The sequence below is a fragment of the Sorex araneus genome, chromosome X (genome assembly GCF_027595985.1).
Source record: "Sorex araneus isolate mSorAra2 chromosome X, mSorAra2.pri, whole genome shotgun sequence".
NCBI lineage: Eukaryota > Metazoa > Chordata > Mammalia > Eulipotyphla > Soricidae > Sorex > Sorex araneus.
This window is the reverse complement of record NC_073313.1, coordinates 331,971,184-331,990,703: the sequence shown is the minus strand read 5'-3', so window position 1 is coordinate 331,990,703 and position 19,520 is coordinate 331,971,184. Positions and strand designations below refer to the sequence as shown.

The following is a 19,520-nucleotide window of genomic DNA, read 5'->3' as shown; positions in this document are numbered from 1 at the left end:
GGGGACACTGGTGCAGGGAAATGTACACTGGTGGAGGATGGGTATTGGAATACTATATGGCTGAAATCTAATCATGAACAGCTTTGTAAGGGTCTATCTCACAGTGATTCAATAAAAATAAAGATAAAAAATTGGGGATCAGAGATGGTACAGTGGATAGGGTGCTTGCTTGCATTGTATGTAGCCCATTCATGTAGGAGCCCCAGTACTACTTATGGTTTCCCTGAGTCCTGCCAGCAGTGATCACAGAGCCAGGAGTCAGCTCTGAGCATCGCCAGGTGTTGCCAGATCCCCATCTACACACACCACTCCCCTCAAAAAACAACTGTTTGGAGGATTAGGAGAACTAATATAAGCAAAACTCTTAACAACAGTACCTGACACACCTAAGAAGAACTGCAGAGTGTTTGCTGCTTTTGATTATTATATTGTGATTGTTATTCTTTTTCCTTCTGATGCAGTTGTGGTGGGACTAAAAGCTTAAGTATTGCTCAGCTGCTAGATGTTATGTCTTTTTTCTCTCCTTTCAGTTTTTGGGTCTTTTGGGGCAATGCTCAGGGCTTACTCCTGGCTCTGCACTCAGGGATCACTCCTGGTGGATCTTGTGGGACCGTATCGGGTACTGGGGATAGAGACTGGGTCGGCTGTGTGCAAAGCAAGCATCCTACCCGATGTACTATAGCTCCAGCCCTAGATGTTCAGTCTATCATTTTAATCCTCTGCATAGTTGCTATGAAATAGCTGCTTTTCTTACTTTATACATTAAGGATGATTTTCTAGAGCCACTTAGCTTATAATGCATAGAATGATGAATTGAAACCTAGGTCTGACTCCAAAATTTAAGCTTGTCCCACAACCCTGTTAAGCTCTAATGGTATATTTTAAGCTTAAAAGTTAAAGTATTTTTTTTTCTCTTTTAGTTGCTCATTTTTCTTCACGGGGGTAAAATATGAATACTACTCTATTACATGGTCTTCTGCCTCATTTCTGTGCTAAGATCATTTTTTTTTTAATCGAAGCACTGTGAACTACACTTACAAAGCTTTCATATTTGAGTTTCCATCATACAATGATCGAACACCCATCCCTCCACCAGTGCACATTTTCCATCACTATCCAGTATCCCCTCTCCCCCCCCACCCCATCCCACCCCACCCCCTGTCTCTATGGCAGACAATTTCCTTCTTACTCTCTCTCTACTTTGGGGCATTATGGTTTGCAATACAGATACCTAGAGGCCATCATAGTTGGTCCTTTATCTACTTTCAGCACACATCTCCCATCCCGAGCAATCCCTCCAACCACAATTGACTTAGTGATCCCTTATCTATCCCAGCTGCCTTCTCCCCCTGCTCATAGGGCCGCTTCCAATCGTGGAGCTATCTTCCTGGCCCTGTCTCTACTGTACTAGGGTGTTAGTCTCATATTATGATATTTTACATTCCATAAATGAGTGCAGTCATTCTATGTCTGTCCCTCTCTTTCTGACTCATCTCACTTAGCATGATACTTTCCATGACCATCCACTTAAAAGCAAATTTCATGACTTTGTCTTTCCTAATAGCCGCATAGTATTCCATTGTGTAGATGTATCAAAGTTTCTTTAACCAGTTGTTCATTCTTGAGCACCTAGGTTGTTTCCAGATTCTGGTTATTGTGAACAGTGCTGCAATGAACATACAGGTGCAGATGTAATTTCTACTGTGCTTTTTTGTACCCTCGGGATATATTCCCAGAAGTGGTATTGTGGAGTCATATGGAAGCTCAATTTCTAGTTATTTAAGGAATGCCTATATTATTTTCCAGAAAGGCTGGGCCAGTTGGCATTCTCATCAACAATGAAAGAGGGTCCCTTTCTCCCTACATCTGTGCCAGCACTGGTTGTTCTTGTTGTTTTAGATGTGTGCCAGTCTCTGTGGTGTGAGATGATATCTCATTGTTGTTTTGATTTGCATCTCCCTGATGATTAGTGATCTAGAGTATTTTATCATGTGCCTTTTGGCCATCTCTATTTCTTTTTTGAGGAAGCTTCTGTTCATTTCTTCTTCCCATTTTTTGATGGGGTTGGAGGGTTTTTTTTGTACAATTCTACTAGTGTCTTGTATATCCTAGATATTAACCCCTTACCTGATGGGTATTGGGTAAGTAATCTTTCCCATTCCCTGGGCTCTCTCTATATTTTGGTCTCTGTTTCTTTTGAGGTGCAGAAGCTTCTTAGTTTAATAAGATCATATTAAAGGAGATAGGTGTTGAGTTATGAACACCTATTTTTTTTCTTGGAATTCTTGTTAATGTATGTTTGAATGACCTAGATCTTTTTTTTTATCTTTTCATTCTGTTTAGGTAACTTCAGCTCATTTATGCAGAAGGAGATCTTTGAGCAGCCAGAGTCGGTTGTGAACACAATGAGAGGAAGAGTCAACTTCGATGACTATACGGGTAATTGCATCAGTTCCGTCAGGATTTCAGTCTCCTGCCTGGCTGGTGTTGTCAGCCTGGAGGTTCATTGGCCGTTATGTCCTTCCAGAACTACCTTGGTGGCCAGCCATCAACATAACACAGTCATCTTATGAGACAAAAACTTTCTAGTAGTTATCAGGGGCTGGGGTGGCAGATATTTCAGCTGAAAAAAGCCCTGGAGGTGGATGTTGGTGTTGGCCTTGCAGGGCGAATATGCTCACTGCCACTTACAAGGGTCACTTTTGTGATCTTTGTTTTCCTGCAGTATTTAGCAGAGAATGATAAGGAATGGGTTGCCAGGAGTGTAGCAGGCGAGGTTTGGTCCTTCTGGGATATGAGGTTTCGCTTCGGGGTGACCACAATGTTCTGAATCAGACAGTGGTGAGCGACAGTTGCTCAACTTGGAATATACTAAAAATCATTGAATCATATCCTTTTACAAGGGGAATTTTATGAGATGTGACATGCCTCAATATGACGCTAACGCCGTGTCATTAACGATTGGATTACTAACGATCTTCTCATGATTATTATTGCCAGTTGAGGGCCTGTGAGGCTGGCTTGCCATCACTGGGCCACTTGCTGTGAATTCTGAGAAGTCCGGGACCCCGGGTGCTTCTGTGTGTTTGCTCTGTCTGGGTTCTTTCTCTGTTACAAATAGGTAAAAGCTTGAAATCCCCCAAAGGCGTTTCAGGTCTTTGCTGGATACCTTATGTGATGGTGCCTCCTTCCTGGATGATCGAAGCCGAGGTGCACGTTTGGCCTTATTTCTGGGAAGTCTTCCTAGAGCTTCTGTCGCAGGGTTGTGCACCTTTGCTGAGATGAGTCAAAGAATGACCCTGTAGTTATAAGAAGTCCCTGACTTGTGCTGCTTAAGTCTGACTCTTTGGGACGTGACTTGTTTTCATGACCATTTTAATAAACTGCAAATAAGTTGTTGAATTAAATCAGAATTAGTGTTTGAGAAATAATCACAAATATGCGAAAGACTGCCCCTGGTTCTGTGTCATAAGTGCAGTCCTCACTGTCTTTTCCCTGATGCCACCTGTTGCTAATTGAGAGAAAGTGGTCTTTCTGAGTAGATGCTGCTGTTAGACATTTTTCTTAGCACATCAGGCTTTGAGAAGGAGAGATTTGTGGAAGACGGGAGGGATTGAGTGTCACCATGCAGAGGCTCCATCGAAACATCTTGTGGGCTTGAGGGAAACTGTCTCAGTCTCCTTCTCTAGCTTCTTCTGATTTAGGATGAGGGTGAATATACAGTCCACTATGCAGATAAAGTAAGACCAGTGCCAGTAGAAACACATGTTAATGACATCCTTAGAGCATGAGACGTTGAATTTAGAGAAAGAAGACACATCAGTTTGCAGTCTGGCACCATGAGGTCAGAGAAAGTTTTGGAAACTTAAAGGACTTGGAGCATCTAAAAGGTGGAGAGGAGTGTTGCAGGTGCGTGGAACAGTGTCGGTGTAGAGGGGATGGAGACAGCCCTCAGAGGGCTGTTTGTGGGATAATACTTGGTGTGGTGTGTCTGGTGTGGCTACTACTCAAAGAGCCACAAGTCTAGGAAAGGAGAGAGGAGAGCTGGAGCGATACTACAGGAAGTCGGGTACTTAACTTGCTTCCCACGTGTCTGGCACAGCTGGGACCCTGGTTTGATCCCCAACGCTGCATATAGTCCCCTGAGCACCATCCCCAGAGGCCGCTCCTGAGCCAGGAGCATATCCTGAGCATTGTGAGGTATGGCCTGTACTCCCCCCGTCCCCACACCCAGCACTTCCCCCACAACCCACAACCCCAGTTTTTTTTTTAAAAAAAATGGTGAAATGAGCTGCCGAGTAGGGCCTTAGATGCTGATGAAGGGTCTGTGAAAGATGCCTCCTCCAGTAAAAGTTGCAGAGCTGTTGAGAGACTTGGGGGAGACTTCGGGAGAGGAGCGGCGAAGCTGCTCTCAGAGAGAGGACAGGAGGACGGTCCATCTCACAGGGAAGCGAATGAGACAAACTCCAAAGCTTGTGGCTTCAAAAACCCACATTTCTTTGTGTCACACTCTGTAATGTAGGCAGGACAGCGATTAGATCCTGTTGCTATTGAGAGGAGGATGTTAGGGATTTGCTGGTTTGAGAGTCTTGTCGGAGGTCACATACCTCGAATCTCGGGTGGCTTCTTTCTCGTCCCCTGTGCTTCCCAAGTCTGTCCAGTGCATCTGGCTCCCAATGGCCGTGACCCCCTGGATCCTGTTGGACCCCGCTCAGCTGCCAGGGAATTTGCTGGCACTCATTTTAGAGAAGAATGCGTGCCCAGGGTCTCTCCCCTCTGCCCTTCCTGTCATTACTGGCGGTTGGCGGCAGCACGCGGCTCTCTGAGACACTCTCCCTTGGTTGCAGACACATCTTTCAGCTTCTCTGCCTTGCCGGCTCCCCTTAATAGGCTTGTCTTTCTTGGCAAAACCTTTGTGGTGCATGTTGAGAGAACAAAGGTCCACACACAGGCTTGGTCTGGTGGAGGAAGGGGAGGGAGCTGCACGCGGCTGACCCGGGTTCAATCCCCGGCATCCCATATGGTCCCCCGAGCACTGCCAGGAGCAATTCCTGAGTGCAAAGCCAGGAGTAACCCCTGAGCATAGCTGGGTGTGACCCAAAAAGCAAAAAAAAAAAAAAAGAAGTACCAGCTGGATAGTTGAATAAACCCTGAATGAAAATTTCTCATAGACAGAAAGTCTTATGGGAGCTGGGGGAGATTAGACCTCACCTGGCAGTGCTCAGGGCTTACTCTGGGCTCTGCTCAGGAATCACTCCTGACGGTGCTTGGGGACTGTTTATAGTGCTGGGGACTGAACCCAAGCCTGCATGGGCAAAGCAAGAGCCCTACCTGCTGTACCAGCTCTCCAGCCCAGAAAGTTTACTCGTTTCTTTTCTTTTTTTTTTGGTTTTTGGGTCACATCCGGCGATGCACAGGGGTTACTCTTGGCTCATGCACTCAGGAATCACTCCTGGCGGTGCTCAGGGGATCATATGGAATGCTGGGAATCGAACCCGAGTTGTCAACGTGCAAGGCAAACGCCCTACCCGCTGTGCTATTGCTCCAGCCCCAAAATTAACTCTTTTCAGGAAGGAATCATAGACAAGACTTACAGATTACCATCGAGACGGAAAAAGAGCAGCTCACTGTAAGGCTTTCAGATCCAATGTATGTGTTAGCTTTTTTTTAGCTGAGGAGCTGTGATTTACAAAGCTGCTGATAGTTACATTTGGGCATATACTATTTCAGCAGCAATCCCTCTATCCCTCTACCAGTGTCAACTTCCCTCCACCAGTGTTCTCTTATTCCCTCCCCACTGCAAGCTCCACCCCTGTCTCCCCCCCCAGGTGGTCCTGTGCTGGCTGGGAGCGCCCCGATTTTTCTGCTGTGGCCTTGAGGTGCCGGGGATCCCAGACAGCAGAGCTGCCAGTTACCATATTCAACACGTGATATCTGAGCCTGTGAGCGTTTGCTTGCAAGGCAGGTGTTCTCCACCCCAGCTCTGTTCCTTCAGGCCTCGGTGGATGCTTTGGAAGAACCCTTCTGACTGGGAGTGCCTCACGGGCTCTGGGGGGGGGGGAGGGCTGGAGGGTAGGCGAGAGACCAGGAGAGGGGGTGGCTTTCAGCCACCAGGGCAGTGTCAGACTCGGGCAGTGACATTAGATGTAAGTTTTGAAAGTGGGACTCGTGGTGCTTGCTTGTAGAGCGTGTGTGGAGGCAGGGAGGGCTATGTGGTTGTTTGTCAGGGTGAGGGCTTGTTGCAAAGGGGAGAGGTGAAAGGGAGGTGGGTTTAGACTGTGCAGAGTGCGGTGTGGGGATCCGAGCGGGAAATAACAGCGCTAGAACATTTCCCCCTCCAGACAGGCCTTTTTAGCTCTATCAAGAATAAAGTTCACCATTATTTATAAAGCGAATTTTAATAAACTTTTATACCATAGTCACGGGCTGGAGCGATAGCAAAGCAGTTGGGCGTTCGCCTTTCATGCGGCCGACCCGAGTTCAATTCCTTCGCCCCTCTCAGAGAGCCCGGCAAGCTACCGAGAGTATCGAGCCCCCACGGCAGAGCCTGGCAAGCTACCTGTGCATATTGGATATGTCAAAAACAGTAACAATAAGTCTCTCAATGAGAGACGTTACTGGTGCCCGCTCGAACAGATCGATGAGCAACGGGATGACAGTGACAGTGACAGTGGCCATAGTCACATCTGCACTGCTCTAACAAACTGAATGATTACTTTTATTATGGGCACAGTTCCATCGCCCTGAAGCTCAGCTTGTACCCCTGTGAGGACCCTTCCAGCCCCTTATCTGCCTCTGCTCATCAGTGGCTGCTGACGCGTTGTCAGTGTCCCTAGGGTCTTGCCTTTGAGATAACTTTGTTATTGCTGTAGTGCCCAGGACCTTACACAAGCAGGGTATCTGCTCTGTCACTGAGCCACCTCCCTGGCCCAGTATAACTTAAATGTTCTTGAAGTTTTTTTTTTAATGGGGGTCTGGTATTTGTGTCACATCCACTGTGCTCAGGGTTCACTCGTGTGTTCTGAGATCACTCCTGGTGGTGCTTGGGGGACCATATTTGGTGCCAGGAATTGAACTGGGATCAGCATATGCAAAGGAAGTGTCTTACCCCTATACTATTTCCCTGGCCCTATTGATGTAGATTTTTTCTTTTTTTTTTTCTTTTTGGGTCACACCCAGCGATGCACAGGGGTTACCTCTTGGCTTTGCACTCAGGAGTTACTCCTGGCGGTGCTCAGGGGACCATATGGGGTGCTGGGAATGGAACCCAGGTCGACCGCGTGCAAGGCAAACGCCCTACCCGCTGTGCTATTGCTCCAGCCCCCTATTGATGTAGTTTTTAATGGTACTGCTACGGCTGAGGGCCAGAACCTTTCCTGGCCAAGTTAAGGGACCATCAGGGCCTCACACATGGAAATAGTGTGCTTTATCCCTTGAACTATCTTCCTCCGTACCTGAGAGAACTTTTAAAAAGAGGAATGTAAAAGCAGCCAAACGAGGCAGAGTGGTAAATGTGGAAGGGTGAGTGAGGTAGGTCCCAAGTTTGGGCTCTGGTTGTGTCCTTTCTCATTTACTCTTAAAAGCTGTAGAGGGACTGGAGCAGTAGTTCAGTGGGTAGGGTGTTTGCCCTGCACATGGTTGACCTGGACTCTATTCCTAGCATCCATATGGTACCCTGAGCACTGCCAGGAGTGATTTCTGAGTGCAGAGCCAGGAATATCGCCCTGAACATCACCAGGAATGACTCAAAAAAGAAAACAAAAACCTGTCGAGAATCTTGATGTCTAGAGGAATGAGAGCTCTTGAGAATGGCAGTGTTGTTTCCCAGATCCATGGGATATCCATGAAACAATTGATTAAGCGAAGTTCACGTGGTCTTTCCTAAATGGTTACATGTCCATGTCTTATTTCAGTGAATTTGGGCGGTTTGAAGGATCACATTAAGGAGATCCAGAGGTGCCGGCGTTTGATCCTTATTGCTTGTGGAACGAGTTACCATGCTGGGGTAGCGGTAAGTGTCACTTGGATTATTTCTTCTGCAGTGCTGGGGATTGAACCCGGGGTCTCACACACGCGAGGCAGGTGCTCCAATGGCCCAGTGAGTGTTTCAAATTTTTTACTGTGTCATGTTGGATATCAGAAGATAGATGCAGATAAACGGTATCTCCAGGAACATGGCACACAATGCTATCTATCCTTTGGTAAAACATCATGTGATCTTTCCATATTATGGTCAAAAGAATCAAGAAGGTTAGTAGGAAAAGTTTTAATAACTGCCTAGAATTCTTTACTAATGGAAGTTCTGCTTTAGGAAAGACCTTAGCACACAGATTTCAGATAGACCTCCTAGAATTAATGTTATCCAAGGCCAAGAATGGGCTAAGTGTTTGTACCAGCCTAGCCTTGCTTTGTGGGTGTATTTCTGCTTCTATAAGAGCATTTTGGGGGTTACGCTTATCATTGTTCAGTTGCCGCAGGTACTGTGTGAGACTTGACAGGATTTCACATGGTGGGTATATGTATTTCTTCCTCAGACTTTGTTCTTTAAATTGTTCTTTGGGAAGCTGAAGTTCTTTAACAAGGACTCTGTTGGTTATCAATGCAGAGGCACAGGAACAAGTGGGAAAGTCCCATATATCATGTTCACTCATAGTTTCTTTATAAAGAGACAGTGTGTGTGTGTGCTATCGATGTCAACTCTGAGTGTAGAAAACCCCTTGAACATTTTCTTTTGGGATTGATTTTGAAAGTTTATGGTGTAGTACATTTTGTTGTTGTTGTTGTTGTTGTTGTTTTTGAGGGGGTGACACCCTGACACCCAGCAGTACTTGGGGATTACTCCTGGCTTTGTACTCAGGGGTCATTCCTGGCTGGGCTCTGGGGGATGATATGGATCAAACCCTGGTTGGCTGTATGCAAGGCAAGTGCCCTACTACTAGTATCTCTCCAGCCTCTATTTTCTTTCTTTTTTTTTTTTTTTGGAACCTAGGGATTTATACAAGTGTTTAACTACTAATCTCGATCCCTGGACATGGAAATCATTTTTCATGAAGTATTTATGATCTCTGCCTGTGGGGCCCAGTCATTGAGCTAATGAGTAAGGCAGGCTCATCCCCCAGCTCTGGCAGCTCGCAGGCTTTTGTTCTTTTCTAAAGCCTGCCTTTCATGGGACCAGAGGCCCTGCCGGGAGAGGTGGTGGCTCTTGCCCTGCACGAACCCGACCCCAGTCACTGCCACGAGTGACTCTTGGGCATAGAGCCAGGAGCGGCTCCAGGACCAGGAATGTGCAACCCCGCCCCAGCAGGGGGAAAAAAAAGTGTGTCTTTCCCCTTCTTGCCCCTGAAAAATTGCATGGTTCTAAAAAAAAAAAAGAGAAAAGAAAATCTCTGTAGTCTTGGAGAGTTGATAAAGGTGGGTGTTTCTAGCACGGGAGAGAAGAGTGAATTCAAGACCTGCTTTCCAGAGAAGGCAGCGCTGTTGTACTCGGGGAAGGGAAGGGGAAGGGGGGCGGGAGGGGGGTTGTAGCCTTGGGTAGAATTGGGGGTGCTTTCTGTTTGTTTATTTAAAGGAAGTAGATTGCCAGGGAAGTGCTGGGTAATTTTTTTTTTTTTTTGTACTACTGAAAAGGAGCCAGTAGTAGAGATAAATTAAGGAACTTCTGGAACTGGCTGATGGAAAGGCAGCTTAGATCTCTTCCTGAATGAACCCTCTGTTTAGAAGTTAATGCTTCTTAAGTATTTCATTGATGGCAAAGCCTAAATTTGGGGGCAGAAATTAGATATTGCATGAGAATTTTCTGATTTTTTTCCTTCTCAGCAGCTTACTTTTTTAGTTTTCTGATGTTCTGAGTAAAAGGAATTCAGCTAGGGTGGAAATTCAATGCTCTTTGAACAGAAATGTGTGCTTTTATTTTATTTTGGCTTTTGGCTTTTGGGCCATACCTGTCAGTGCTCAGTACTTACTTTTGACTTTGAGCTCAGGGGTCACTTCTGGTGGTGTTCAGGGAACCATATGTGATGCCAAGGGGGGTCTGCCAAGTGCAAGGCAAACGACTTAACCTCTGTCCTATCTCTCTGGCCCCCAAAGGAACTTTTTCTTAAGCAAAATTTCAAAAGTGTACTGACTTTTTATTGGAAATGGTACTGCTTCTGAACATATTATACTTTTGAAGTGTTTAATTTTCACTGGGTATTTGTGCACTATTCTTACTTTATTTGAACACTCTGAGGGACTCAAGTAGTATATGAATTGCCATTTAAAGGTAAGGAATTGAGAAGTTGGAAAATAACACGCAAGCCAACTCAGAACAGTGCCTTTTCCACTCATCAAAATATACGTGTGGCTATATGTTTCTTATGAAACCTTTGCATTGACCAGTGTTCACATTTGTGCAGAACAATAACAGGTGATTTTCATTATTTTTAATGCTTTGGATCTATGAGGTTTTTAAACAACATGCACTGTATCAGTTTTTATAGCCAGAAAAATGGAAAGCTATGTGTTCATTTCGCTAAAGTCCATGAAAGGGAGTATTGGGAGCCGAACTGAGTGCCCGAGTGTCTTTTCGTTGCAGACTCGCCAGGTTCTGGAGGAGCTGACTGAGTTGCCCGTCATGGTGGAGCTGGCCAGTGACTTCCTGGATAGGAACACCCCGGTCTTCCGGGACGACGTGTGCTTTTTCATTAGTCAGTCAGGTATGCTGAGTTCAGCATCTTTATTTTTTGCTTCTGGGGCCACACCTGGCGGTGCTCAGGGATCACTCCTGGTGGGGCTCAGGGGACCATATGGGATGCCGAGGAATGAATCTGGGTGGGCTTCATTCATGCAGGGTAAGTCCCTTCACTGCTGTCCTAGCTCTTTGGCCCCAGCGATGCTAATTTGAAAGACTTTAAAGAGGGAAAAGAAAGTTTTTCTTCCTCCTGAGTCTAGCCAAAACTGATGTCTTAAACATGAAGCTACTGGGGCAGACAGCTTGACAATAGAAGAGCGTTTTAATATTGCATCATTATGAATGAGCAGAAGTGACATTTGACCTGAGTATTCAGAGAAGGAAAGGAGATCCCACAAAGTTGGATCCTATTATTAAAAATTTTACAAATTAACTTAAAATTCATGTCTTTAATTTGTTTAGAACAAATACTATTCAGATATCACTTGTGGGTTTTTTGTTTGTTTGTTTCTGTATTTGCATCCGAAAAACCAGGACTGTTGTCTTCTTTGCTGGCTGCATTTGTCTTTTCTACACAGGTGAGACCGCAGATACCCTGATGGGCCTCCGGTACTGTAAGGAGAGAGGAGCCTTGACGGTCGGGATCACAAACACAGTGGGCAGTTCCATATCACGGGAGACAGACTGTGGTGTTCACATTAATGCCGGCCCCGAGATTGGTGTGGCCAGCACAAAGGTAAATCCCTACTCTCTGGGTGAGTGCGTGATGGTGTCGGGGAGAGGCTGATCCATCTCTTCATATTCTCTCATTAGCACCTAGAGAAGTTATGTAGTACATTTAGCATTACCACTCTAAGACTAAGGGATCAACAATAGATCAAACACTGGTCATATCTTCCCATTCTCATCTCAAAAATTTAAAAGGAACACGAGGATATGCATCTACTTCCGTTTGCAAGGGCCTCTGTTGACTGTCCACGTCTGTCACTCATGTTCCTGCCAGATTGAGTCCATTCAAGGTAGATACAGCTGGCCCCTCTTAGCAAGTGTACTAGGGTGTTAGGAAGGTGTAGCAAACTAGAAGTGTCCAGTTTATTTCTGATTTTTCTTTTTTACTTTTTAGTTTTACATAGTCCTGGTTTCTAAAAAAGGCCAATCTATCCATAATTTTTTGAAAGCTTGTAAAGAGGTGTTTATCTCTGATAAAGAACTTGGCACTTAAAAACTAAAAAGTGAATTCTATATAACAATGTGCTTCTCCTTAGATACTACATCTTTGGGAATTTACCCACCTTTGGGGTCAGGGGCATACCCAGTGGTACTCAGGGCCTGGCTCTGTACTCAGGGATACTCCTGGCTTGCTCCAGCGACCGATATGGGGGCTAGGCATTGAACCTGGGTCAGCCACGTGCAAGACAGACACCCTACTCACTTTGCTCTCTCTCCAGCCCCTACCTTTGTTTTTTAAAGACTGGTCAGGGGGGCAGAGTGATTGCCAGCTCTGCAAGGCAGCGCTTGCCTGCATACAGCCAGTCTGGGTTTAGTCCCTGGCACTGGAGCAAAGATTCCGGAGTAAACTCTGAGCACAGACAGGTGTGGCCCCAAACAAACAACAAAGCAATAAAATTTTTTAAATGCTAAAGTTGGGATAGGCTATCCTAAAGTAGTTCCCTAAGTATTGGCTCAGTTCATTACTGATGTTTTAAAAGATGAATAGAATAGACTTAGAAAACCAAAGGGAATTAGTCATACTCATTTTAAAATTAATACTACCTATCTTTGAAATTGAGATATGCATACATTAGTGTTACATATGCATGCTAATACCAATACATTAGTATTAGCAACAAAATAGGAATCTTAGAAAACAGTGTAAGTGTAAAAATATGTTCTCATTCCACAAATGTGTTTACTCTGTACTGATCTTTTTTTGCTCAAATTAGATACTTTTGTTGATTGTCTAGTGTGTGGAGGGTGGGTGGATTTGAGATTAAAGGCAAGTGAAAGGGGGTGTAATCTATATTTTATGTTTCAGTGTTTTTCCTCTTAAATAACCTTGTAGGGAGAATTTATTTTTTGTTATGTTGAAAACTTAGAGTGAGGTTTTATTATATGATGTTGATAGCGCTCTAATTTATAGAAAGCCTTAACCCGAATTTTCTCCATGTGGTAATTAAGCATTGTAACGTGCAAATGTCTGTGCTTGAATCTTCACTCTGGGTCTGAGACAGTAACCACTTGCTCTCAGCAGCAGCGTGTACGTTTTTCGGAAGAGTGTTCAGACAAGCTTGAGTCATGGTCTGGGATCCCAGAGCCCTTGTTTCTACCACTGAAAAACAAGGGGTTCAGTGTGGTCTGAGACTGTACATCATTTCACCGACGGGGTGCTGCCGACTTGCCTTTTTGTTGACTTTTGAACTGTGAGTTGGCAGGGAAAGTGACAGTTAAAAAAAAATTCTTACTTGTAGCTGTACCTTTCCCTTCCTTTCTCAATAGCAATAGGGATTTCATAAGCAGGTTTTTAATTTTATTTTTGGTTATCTAGAAATAAAGGTTAAGTTATTTGTTCAAGACTCAATTAAAGGGAGTAGTCAGGGATAGATTTTTCTCAGTATTGGCTCAGCTCAGTTACTGATATTTTAAAAGGTGAATAACATATACTTAGAAAAAAGAAGAGAATTAGTTATCTTCCATTTTTTTAATGAAAAACTCCCACGTGGTGCATCATCTGCCCGAGCCCATGTGCTGCTTGTGCCCATGCGGCCAAGCCCATGTGTTGCCCACATCTCCCCTCTTGAGACATGGACTTTCTCACTTTCCTCTCTAGTGCTGGGGTGAGTATAGAGGCTCTCTGCACCTCTGGAGAAGCACGCGTGCTCTCCTAAGCGTAGCACTCTCTTACTTTTCCTTCTTCCTTCCTCTTCCTAAAACCCCTGAATGAAATCTGGCTTTGCTTCCAAATAAATAAATAAATGAATAAATGAATAAATAAATAACCTCCCAAGTTCTTGGGGCCGGAGAGATAATACGGCGGGTAGGGTGTTTGCCTTGTATGTGGCCAACCCAGGCATGCAGGTAGCCCGTACAGTCCCTTGAGCACCACCAGGAATATTTCCCGAATGCAGAGCCAGGAGTAAGCCCTGAGCACTGCCAGGTATGGCCCCCAGACCAAACCCCCTGCCCGTGCGTCCCTATCTCCCCCAACCCCTCCTGGTTCTTAAAGGGCATCTACAACTAATCCCCCTGCTTTTGTGTGTTGTCTTAGGCGTATACCAGCCAATTTGTATCCCTTGTGATGTTCGCCCTTATGATGTGTGATGACAGGATCTCCATGCAAGAGAGACGCAAAGAGATCATGCTGGGCCTGAAGCGGCTCCCTGGTAGGCAGATACTCACCTGTTACGCTTCTGTTGCCCACACTTGAAGTGTTCAATAAGACTCAGTCTATTATTACTGCATCTGTTCAGCTTATTGCTCTTTTTCATAGACTTTTGCTAGTTTCATTACCTTTCAACCTTTAAAAAAAATTGTTTAGGGGCCAGGGAAATGGCTTAAAGGGCTGGATGCTGCACGATGCACATGCTTTTCATGCGGGAGCCCTGGATTCAGCCCCTGGCACTGCCTAGTAATCCCTGAGCACCTGAGATTGGAGAAGCCCCTCAGGTAACCCCTTCTGTGGCTTAACCCAGAGAGCTTAACCCACCCACCACAGAGCTCTTTTTTCAGGGGCCAGGAGCTCATTTAAGTACTGGTGTTTGGGAAGCCCTGAATTTGATCCCGGACATCACTTGTCCCCTTGAGCACCACCAGTGTAATCCTGGCAGCCTCAAGCACCAGCAGCCCCAAACTCTGAACTATTAGTTTCACACTGGCAGCATCTTGGGAATGGCGCAGGGGGCCTCAGCACTGCTTGGGGATGTTTCTGTAAAAATTAGAACGAAACAAATAAAAATGTATTTTCATTGAGTTAAGTTGGTGACATAACACAGAAGTTTCATGTGTACAGCACCATAATATAACATCTGTCTATACTCTATGCCCCTTCTGACCTTGTTTCCTTCCTGTAACACCAAACCCTCTCCCACCCTCCTGCCCGACCAGATTATTGACTAGTGTTGGCAAGGACCCACCATAATTTTCACCTGTGACAACTTAAGTACCCTGAATACTTCGGCCCCTGGTTGCAGGTACCACTTAAGTACCCTGAATACTTCGGCCCCTGGTTGCAGCAGGCTGGTCTACACTCTATTGTGATCACCAGTGACAGTCTAGTTTCTGTCAGTCACCATTCACCATTCAGGGACCCCCTTTGCCTATTTCACTTGCTCACTAAGGTTTTTTCTTCACAGACTTGATTAAGGAAGTACTGAGCATGGATGATGAAATCCAGAAGCTGGCGACAGAGCTCTATCACCAGAAGTCGGTCCTGATAATGGGGCGGGGCTACCATTACGCCACTTGTCTCGAAGGGGCACTAGTAAGTTTCCTCACCCGTAATTTCAGTCTCTCTGCCTTGGATGTGCCCCACTTTTAGAGTGAGTGAATTAAGAAGGTGGAACTTCGAAAAGAGCCTTTATGGTTTATGCATTCTGATGTGCTTTCTTTGAGAAAGTGTGACAGTGTTCTACTTAAAAGTGAAAATCAGAAGTATATTCTTAATAACTTGAGTTTATCAAGTAATGGGTTAATTTGTTATCTTTATATAAATATGAATAAAACCAAGTTCTCTAGGTGTGAAATTTAATTGAGGTCCAACATGAAACAAGTTGGAAAAGTGTTAAAAAGAAATAACCTTCAAAAAAGTTCTTGAGCGGCTTTAGAACTTCTAGTTACTTGCCGATATCATAGAGATCACAACCTGTTAAGCTTGCTGGCTACATTTACAGATTAGTGACTGTTCTTTTAATGCTTTCGGAAAAGCAGCAACTTCAGACATCAGATATTTTGTGTTTACTTTTAAAAAATGGGCTTTTTTTAAAAAAAAAAAAAGGGACCAAATTCTGATCTTTCTCTGTTAGAAAATCAAAGAAATCACTTACATGCATTCGGAAGGCATCCTTGCTGGGGAATTAAAGCACGGCCCTCTGGCTTTGGTGGACAAGCTGATGCCTGTCATCATGATCATCATGAGGGATCACACTTATGCCAAGTGTCAGAATGCCTTCCAGCAGGTCATTGCTCGGCAGGTAAGTCAGGGAATTTGACACCTTGGGACTCTGTAAGTATTTCATGGCACTCATCATGCCAAGTAGGGTCCTGTGCCAAGGCTTACAGTATGTTGAGGTTTAGATGTGCGCAGTCTGTGATATTCATGCTTTGACAGGACCCAGCTTAAAGAATCTTACAGCAGGTTTGAACCAGATTCAAACTGAAGTTTCATTATGCTACATCTCGCCTCTTCAATTAGTATGTCCTGCTCCTTTTAATCAGAAAACCCTGGGGAGGGGGCCATCCTCAGCGGTGCTTGGAGGGGCTCTCAGGCTCAACACTCAGAGGTCGCTCCCCGGGGTGCTCAGCGGGCCACGTGATGTGAGGGAGCTGGCCTGGGGCTCCAGCTTGCAAAACACTATCCAGTCCTTAGGGTTATATTTGGGTTGTGAGGCCACACCCGGCAGTGCTCAGGAGCTGCTCCTGCCTCTTGAGTTAGAGGGTCTCTTGTCTGGTAGTGTTCGAAGGACCATATGGGGTGCTGGGGATTGAGCTAGAGTCGATTTCATGCACTCTAAGTGCCTAACCCCTCCCTATACTATCTTTTTGCATACGCCCTTTTTGCATACACCAGTTTCATATTTTTAAATTTAGATTTCAGTGGAAAGCTGATGTTCGGATCTTAATTTATGATGGGAGCTTTGCTTAGCCTTGTTTCTTTTAAATAATTTGATTTCATATAGAAGTTCTAAAAGATTATAGGCAGACTGCTACGTGTATGAACTTGGCTCCACGTTCAAGAAAGGCAGACTTGGATCCAAAAACTGTGTCTGCTCTTTCCTCTTTGTGTGAGTTTCAGTAAGTCCCTGGGGTCCCACAGAGCTTTTGTCCTCTCACCTGTGACATGCATCGGAGGGAGGTCAGTCACATGGGCTCAGCTTTGAGTGAGCATTGGTAGTGAGACCACATTGAGAGTAAAATGCACACCAGTCCTGCCGTTTGCTTACCTGGGCATTGTGTGTGTGTGTGTCCATCCTTTTCTTTCCCAGGGACGCCCCGTGGTGATTTGTGACAAGGAAGACACTGAGACCATTATGAACACGAAAAGAACAATCAAGGTGCCCCACTCCGTGGACTGCTTGCAGGGCATCCTCAGCGTGATCCCCTTACAGCTGCTGGCTTTCCATCTTGCTGTGCTGAGAGGCTATGATGTAAGTGAGGGACGGGGCAGAACCTCGACCTTACTTTTTACCCTTGTGTATTCTGCCAGTTTTCCTTCTAATTTTTGTCTGTTTTTTTCTTTTGTTTGTTTGTTTGTTTGTTTGTGGGCCACACCCAGTAGTGCTTGGAGCTTACTCCTGACTCTGCTCAGGAATCACTCCTGGCAGGGCTCAGACCATATGGGGTGCCAGGGGTTGAACTGAGTTCTGCTGCTTACAAGGCAAGCACCTCATCCTTTGTATTGTCACTTTGTGGTCCTGCCTTCTAGATTTTTAGCAACTACTTTTGAGAAATTCGTCAGAAATGTGGTACGTTTATGTGGTCCAATGTATAGGTCATATGGTATAGGCATATGTATGGGAATATGTAGAGGTCGTATCGCAGCAAGTGCCCGTGGAACTTGAAGGAATCTTGGAGGTTACCTTTAGGATCCTGACTCCCCATGGGGAATCTCCACCTGTTTCCTCTGTGTGATTCTGCATTTTTTAAAGAGCAGCGGTTAGCAGTTCTGTGTTGTTTGGTGCTGCTGCATACAGCTCATCCCTTTCAGCATTCCTGTCGATCTGTTGGCCATCCTGTGCTTAGACATTTTCTGTGTCCCTTGAGAGGGCCTGTCACCCCCTGCAGAGCCCCACAGGAGCTCTGTGTGCAGAACTGGCTCCTGTAGGATTTTTTCTTTTGTCTCACTGCAAGTTTTTCAAGATATGTGACTGTATTTGCAAATCTTATTCTTCGTGCGAGTTAATAGATGGTTAAATGAACATAGTGTTTCCTGGTGGCTTTTTGTTTCTTTGTTTGTTTGTTTTGGGGGCCATACCTGGCAATGCTCAGCGCTTATTCCTGGCTCTGCACTCAAGAATCACTCCTGGCAGTACTCGGGGAATCGTCTGGGGTGCCGGGGTTTGAACCTGGGTCGGCCATGTACGAGGCCAGTGCCTTACCTACTATACGATCACTCTAGCACCCCCTTTTTTTAAAAATTTATTTTATTGAATCACCAAGTGGAAAGTTACAAAGTTCTCAGGCTTATATCTCAGTTACACAATGCTCAAACACCCATCCCTTCACCAGTGCCCATATTCCACCACCAATAAAAACAAAAACAGAAGCAAAAACAAAACAAACAAACAAACAAAAAGTATACATCCCACCCCTCACCCCCCAACCCACCCCGTACGTGAGTGATAATTTCACTTCCTTTTCTCTTTACCTTGATTACATTCCAGATTTCAACACATAACTCACTATTGTTGTTAGAGTTTCAAAACAGACTCACTATTTTTGTTGGAATTTCTCCCCTAAGAATACAGCTCTATTAACAGGGAAATATTTGATAATAAGTTTTCCACTGATGAGAATGAAGAGATAAAATGTCACGCAGCCGCAGTAGCAGCCACGCGGTTTACAATTTCTATATTATAGTAATTAAGCCTGCGAAGATTTAAGTTTTAAAATGAATCATTTCCCTTCCTGGAACAGCATGTAGCCAAAGTAAGTTCACAGTCTCCATACATGGGTGCAAGCACTTGCTGGAACCCCAATTCCTAAAGCTGTCTCTGGTTCCCGCTCGTTCCACATCCACCGGCTCTGCAGAGACATGGGCACCCGGGCCGAAAACCCGGCCGGCCGGAGCCGAGCCGCCGGCCCCGGCTGGGGTTGGCCCTGTATCCCGCGGCTGTTTCAAGTTCAAAGCACATTTTTTTTTTTTTTCGCGCCATAAGTTCATACCTTCTCAGCGGACCCACAAAATGTCGGACACCACGCCTTCTCCCGGAGGGGAGAGAGACCAAGAAGGAAGGTTATTTCCTCCGTTAGCCGGCGTGGGGCAAAAGCTTAGTTCACAGTCTCCATACATTTGCACCCCCTTTTTAAGATTTTCTGTTTTTTAGAAACAAAAATAATTTGCTAATAACAACTCTTTTGTCTTCCCTAAATCTATATAACCTCTGAAATCTCATTTCTTTTTCTTGCAGGTTGATTTCCCCCGGAATCTTGCCAAATCTGTGACTGTAGAATAAGGAGCTTCAGAAAACTGAGCGACTAGGCAACACAAGACACCTTTTATATTTAAAACCTTGATTTAAAATGTCACCCTTTTAAGCCTTTTTTTTTTAAGCAAATACTTATTTATATATCAGTTATAATTATTCCGCTAAATTTGCGATTTTTTTGTGTGTGAAATTACCTCATATTTTTCCGTAATTTGTGGGGGAGTTTGAATAATGAAATATACGTTGGAATCAGCATCAGAGATGTAGCTCTCATTTTATTTAGAGAATGCTGGGTATTAAATGTCTGGGGTCCCCACTTCAAACTGAAAGGATTTTATGTGCTGAAAATCATTGGCACTTGCTTTACCGTGCTCATATTTAGACCAATGAAAGAGGAATGCATTTAATTGGAATACCCCAAACAGGCACAGTGCTTTATGTCCATCCAGTATACACGGACATTTAATTAAGGCCTTGCTAAGTTATATATA

At 44.8% G+C, this 19,520-nt stretch overlaps 1 protein-coding gene across 1 annotated transcript in view; it reads left to right on the top strand.

Moving 5' to 3' along the window:
* The window catches only part of GFPT1 (glutamine--fructose-6-phosphate transaminase 1), a 62,593-nt gene extending 43,309 nt beyond the window's left edge, over positions 1-19,284 (top strand). The window contains exons 11-19 of the mRNA XM_055121515.1: positions 2,344-2,439; positions 7,914-8,011; positions 10,574-10,694; positions 11,248-11,405; positions 13,935-14,049; positions 15,019-15,146; positions 15,688-15,855; positions 16,867-17,028; positions 19,012-19,284. Of these exons, the coding sequence (XP_054977490.1) occupies positions 2,344-2,439; positions 7,914-8,011; positions 10,574-10,694; positions 11,248-11,405; positions 13,935-14,049; positions 15,019-15,146; positions 15,688-15,855; positions 16,867-17,028; positions 19,012-19,056 (1,091 nt within the window). The 3' untranslated portion in view covers positions 19,057-19,284. The remainder of the gene's footprint in view (positions 1-2,343; positions 2,440-7,913; positions 8,012-10,573; positions 10,695-11,247; positions 11,406-13,934; positions 14,050-15,018; positions 15,147-15,687; positions 15,856-16,866; positions 17,029-19,011) is intronic.
* The last annotated feature ends 236 nt before the right edge of the window (positions 19,285-19,520 follow it).